The sequence below is a fragment of the Gymnodraco acuticeps genome, unplaced genomic scaffold, assembly GCF_902827175.1.
Source record: "Gymnodraco acuticeps unplaced genomic scaffold, fGymAcu1.1, whole genome shotgun sequence".
NCBI lineage: Eukaryota > Metazoa > Chordata > Actinopteri > Perciformes > Bathydraconidae > Gymnodraco > Gymnodraco acuticeps.
In genome coordinates this window covers 2,782,295-2,787,737 of record NW_022990693.1, presented here as the reverse complement: position 1 = coordinate 2,787,737, position 5,443 = coordinate 2,782,295, and the positions used below count along the sequence as shown (strand labels likewise).

General features: G+C 44.1%; 1 protein-coding gene across 2 annotated transcripts in view; it reads right to left on the bottom strand.

Moving 5' to 3' along the window:
* Window positions 1-5,140, bottom strand: part of zgc:101731 (SNARE_SNAP25N and SNARE_SNAP23C domain-containing protein) — a 36,765-nt gene extending 31,625 nt beyond the window's left edge. For both annotated transcript variants that reach the window (XM_034230535.1, XM_034230533.1), the window contains exons 1-2: window positions 5,108-5,140; window positions 3,256-3,380 (exon numbers count right to left, since the gene is read on the bottom strand). In XM_034230535.1, the coding sequence (XP_034086426.1) occupies window positions 3,256-3,327 (72 nt within the window). In that variant the 5' untranslated portion in view covers window positions 3,328-3,380; window positions 5,108-5,140. The remainder of the gene's footprint in view (window positions 1-3,255; window positions 3,381-5,107) is intronic.
* Window positions 5,141-5,443: the final 303 nt, after the last annotated feature.

Sequence of the window (5,443 nt, the reverse complement as noted above, 5' to 3'; positions counted from 1 at the left end):
AAGGACCTGCGTTTACACTGTAGGCTACTACCATAAGCAGAAATTCTCTCTCCAGTTGCATCACTACTTGCTGCGTGTCTGTGAGTGTGTGTGTTTGTACTCTGTAAATATCATGTGCATCCCTGGGGACTTCCCCACCCAGGGTAAGGATAAGGTGACAAACGGCTTGACCTGCTGGTGTGTGTGTGTGTGTGTGTGTGTGTGTGTGTGTGTGTGTGTGTGTGTGTGTGTGTGTGTGTGTGTGTGTGTGTGTGTGTGTGTGTGTGTGTGTGTGTGTGTGTGTGTGTGTGTGTGTGTGTGTGTGTGTGTGTGTGTGTGTGTGTGTGTGTGTGTGTGTGTGTGTGTGTGTGTGTGTGTGTGATTAGCACCTCCCCACAATGAGTATATGAGCTCATCAATTCCTGATGGTTCTTTGCAGATGGTGGCACTGGGAGACCAGTTGACTCTATGGTAACCAAGTGAGCCAGGTGTCCTTAAAGGGCCACTCCCCTAAGGCCAAGCACATCAGTAGCACTGTAACACCCGTTATACTGTTGTGTTTGTTGTGTGGGCTGAGACGTTAAAAGGTTTATATGTGTGATGAAAGAAATATTTGTTACACATTTAAGTCACTTTATTCAATAGCTAGGGGAGGGGGAAGAGAAGAGATATACTATCGCTTTATAAATACTATCGCTTTACGTATATATGCACACACACACAATTTTGAATTGCACCGTTACTTTTATATACTGTCTCTTTACACACACAATAGACAATAGTAACGTAACGTTTGTTACATGATACATAATGTACCTGTATCAAATCACCGCTGCCGGCAGGGACACCGCTCCTTGCATGGTCCTTGGTAAATGCGGCGGTATTTTTCCACTCAAAACTTTTCCAGGGCTTTGTAGAAGTCAAACTGTTCAATGGGTGGTCCTTCAATGCAGATTCAGTCGAGATGTTCTGCTTTTATTCTTGCCCTGCCCTTGGTCTTTATGCGATTTTGAATGCAGAATCCACGTCCGCACGGCACCGTGCTCATTGGAATGACCGAGATTGCAGCCAGGAGCTTTGTGGTTTCAGGTAGGAAGCCAGCATGTTGTGTAGCCATGATCTTCACCAACTCCTGGAAGGAATTGTTGCTGTAGTTTGCATGGACCAGCTCCTTAAAAGGTGGCCACTCTGTGCTGCAGGTGTCCGTGTCAACGATAGGTTCCCGTCCCGCTGGGCACAAGTGATCCAGGATGGTCCGCAGCTCATCGCGTCATGTTGTCCCATGGCAGACACCGTGGGTCAAAGATGCGAAAAGCGGGAAAGAGGCCGATGTCGGTGAAACGATCTTCAATATTCTGGATGAGGGTGTCGAGGAAGCGCTGCCTTACACCATCCACGGCCTGTCGCATCGCCCTGGTGGCCTTTATCTTTTCTCCCTTAATATACGTCTCGCCGTTGTTCTCCGCAATGTTGGCCAGGAATTCTTGGAATTTTGGGCCGCCTTCATCTCCAATCTGCATGGCTCGCAGCGCGTTGATCGTTGAGGTTACAGCAGGCTGAACATTTGCGAAGGAAAGGGACTTTAGCTGGAATGCCTTGCTCAGGCACGCTATGGTCCCCAATATGTCGCACAGCAGACTGTTGATGGCGATAAACTCATATGTTAGCATTGCCTTTGCTAGTGTTTCGGCCATCGTGTCATGCATTAATACAGCGTCCTGCTGAAACACCTCCGCTACAGCGCGCATTGTTCTGTGTAGAGCAACATTGGCCTCACCGAAGCTCAGCCAGCGGACGGCATGGATTGACTTGAGCTTCACGTCATCAGTGTCCAGGATGATATGCATTTCTTTAAGCCGTGCTTGCCGAGAGCTGCTGTTGGAGAAGTATCCATAGATGCTGCCCACCGTCCTCTCGTAGCGCTGGAGGGATGGTATCGCCGCAGCAGCCTGCTGGGCACACAAGTTTAGCTTATGTGCAGCGCAGTGTGTGCCACCGATGGTTGGGTTTTCCCTTTTTAAACGCGCCACGACCCCATTTTCTCTTCCAGTCATAACCGCTGCCCCATCTGTACGGACGCCAGTTACGTCGTTCAGGTCGATGTTGTAATTTTGCAACTGCTCCTTAATGGTTTGCGTTACGGTAGCAGCGTCGCATGCAGTATCTTTGTGTTGCACAAGTAGTGGGTTTCTAAGTCACCGTCATTTATTAGGTTAACATATGTGCAAAGAAGCTTTCCACCAAAATGTCCATGGACTCGTCAGTCATGAGCCCCTTGAATGTTGAGTTATTTAACTTTGCAATTAAATCCTCCTTTAGCACATTGTTTATGGCGCACTACATGTCCTGCACTATGTCGTTGTGAGGGCGTTCTCTGAAACGCGCAGTTCTGCCAAGGTTTCACATCCCTGCAGAATGCACAGTTCATTCAAGCTTTTGTATTTGTGTGTCGGCAACAGTTCTTTTGCCAGGTAATACACGTTCCTCATGGCCGCAATTACCGCCTTTGATCTGGCACAGACCATTCGATTAATGGCAACTTGAACGTTGTTTTTTCGTAAATGCTGTGCATCTAGCACTGCTTTGTGATCCACCCCCTTTATGTGCATCTCCATAGTCTTCACCCTGAAGTTGGACGTCCCCACGGTGAACACGTTGTGCTTTTTTCCCTTACACATAGTGTGCAATACATTTGATCACTTTGTTCGTTATAGCACAATCACGGGAACTTCATTTTCCAGGTTCCGACAAACTTATTTTTGTTGTGGCTGACCGGTTTCTCTTCGTGGCTTACGGGTGTAGAAGTGACATTGTCGGATGGCGTAGGCTCTGGATGGGGTGGGAGGCTAGATGACGACAACTCCGGCTCCGGGGCACCTGCACGGGCGGGGGATGCTGGCGGAGAATAGGATGGCGGCAACTCAGGCTCGGGCTGAGAGCCAACGGCAAGGCTCGCTGGCAGTACACTTTTTTCCGTCACAGGAACCGGCTTTGCTGGCGGCGAAAAAAATCCCACCAGCCTCCTTTGCCCCTCCAACAGAGGGATGTCATTTTCCTTTTTCCTTTTTGTCATTTAAACGATATAAATTGTCGATCTTCTCTCGGATAAATCTTTTTTTTTTGGACGAGCTGAAAAAGGGCGTCCAATGACGGTAACACTGTATCCAAAGATATATCAAAATGAATGGGACATTTTCTGTGATGTGAGTTTTTAATTGTTGACAACTCGTTGAAGGAAGCCTTTTTTATGTGCAAGAGAAAAAAAACATTCCTCACCTCATCTGTGACCTGATTGGCTCTCCTGTGCAGCTCCTGCTGCTCTGTTAAGATGGGTGGGTCTGACGCCATGTTGGTTGTGTGTCTGTGTTACCAGAAAAGGCTGCAGCATCAGGTTTTGGCACCTGGAGAGCAGAGTAACACCATGTTCATTTATAATGACTGCCAACAGAATCGACCAGAGAGACGAGCTGACGGACAGACAAGGGTCCATGTACATAAAAACAGTGCCTTCAAATGTAATTCAATTGATTTAATCAGTATTATATTTTTTTTGTATATGGCTGTTGACATGATTGCCTTAGTTATGGAGGGATACAAAGAGATGTCCAAAACACCCTCTGCAAATACCTTGCCTGTATTCAATGTCTATATTTCTGTCATGGAAATGTATGCAAATATATTTAATAAGTTTATGGGGGGTCACATAATATGACTTCTTGACAATTAAATAAAGACAATTTTACAAACTTGTGAGTGTTTTACATGAGAGAAATAATTTAAAATACTATTTATAATTAATAATTCTTTAAGGACATTTTCATTTAACTGTTATGTAGGTCTTTTTTTATATTTACCAAAACACATTTATGATGGAAATGGAGTCAATTCCAATTTGACTGTGTCTACAGTCACACTACAACAGGCTGTTTACTTAGAGTCCGGCCAATAAAGAGTTAAAGGCATATTGCTGTCAAAACTACAAAACCTATTCTGTAGATAAGAGGAAGATCATCTCACAACCTCTCACACACACACACACACACACACACACACACACACACACATACACACACACACACACATACACACACACACACACACACACACACACACACACACACACATATACAACCACACGCACACAACCACACACACTCAACCACACACAGACACTTCTTTTCAGACATTGTGTTATCAAGCTTGAGCATCATAATTAGGCCTGACCACTAATCACCACCTGCTGGAATAAAGAAGAGGAAGGAGGGGCAGCAGAGAAGAGAAGAAGAAAGACCCTGATGATTTTCTTTGGTGCAAACTGGAATCACACAAACAGCATAGAGACTAAATAGTGGATGGCATAGTAATTGTTCAATATAAAAATAATAATACAAAGCAACGAAACATCATGGAAAGTCTGACATGGAGCTGTCAGGTGAGGCGTGTTGTAGGTTTTTAAATTTCTCTCATCATTCTTTCCAATTTTCATTAAGAAATAATTAAAAAGTAAATAACGCAAAGCTGTACATTGAAATCACACCATGTTACCTGTCAGGAAGCATGGAGGCACAAAGTCAACAGTCATGTTTGTGAGTAAACAATGAGCAGCTGGTCTCTGTGATGTCACCTGTAGACTTCACAAATATACATTTACTGTATATTTGACACTTTAAACATCTGCATTCTACATGCAGATGCTTAATTCAAATAACTCACTGTTCTGTTTGCACTCAGAGACAGACGCTTTTGTAGCTTTTAAAACCAGACATGTAATCATTCATTTATGCTGATCTCTGGTATTTAAACTCATCTTAAATCCAGTTAGCCTTTACTTAGCAGGACAGCTACAGGGGGGGTTATTCTGAACCACCAGACTCACCCTACTCATTCAAAGTTATTTTACATTTTGCTTGTCAATTAAACTGTAGTTAAGCAATTTGCCGCTTCTTTATAAATTCCACTTACAAATAAAAACGGACTACTTTGATCAAATCATCACCTTGTTTTGATTTAGAGTGAAGCTGAAGGCGGGTTCAGTAACTCCAATGACATCTTCATTTGTTTTTATTTTATGTAATTTAAATCTGCTCAGACGTTCGACAAAATAAAAATAAATGTATCAGCTCCCTACCTCTCATCTGCTCTTCCTCAGATCCTCTCTGAGTTTATGTTGCGCACTAAAGCAGATGGAAACCTGTTGCTCCTCCTGCTTCACACACACACACACACGCACGCACGCACGCACGCACGCACACACACACACACACACACACACACACACACACACACGCACACGCACACACACGAACACATCCTACATGTCGGCCCCGCCCGCCCCACATCTTTCCAAAACGAATATTTTAGCTATGATAATAAATACAAATAATAATATTTGCTATTTAAATCCACACTTGAATTCACACTTCTGTATCCCTCTATAGAAATACAGATGTCAGCTCTATGTTTT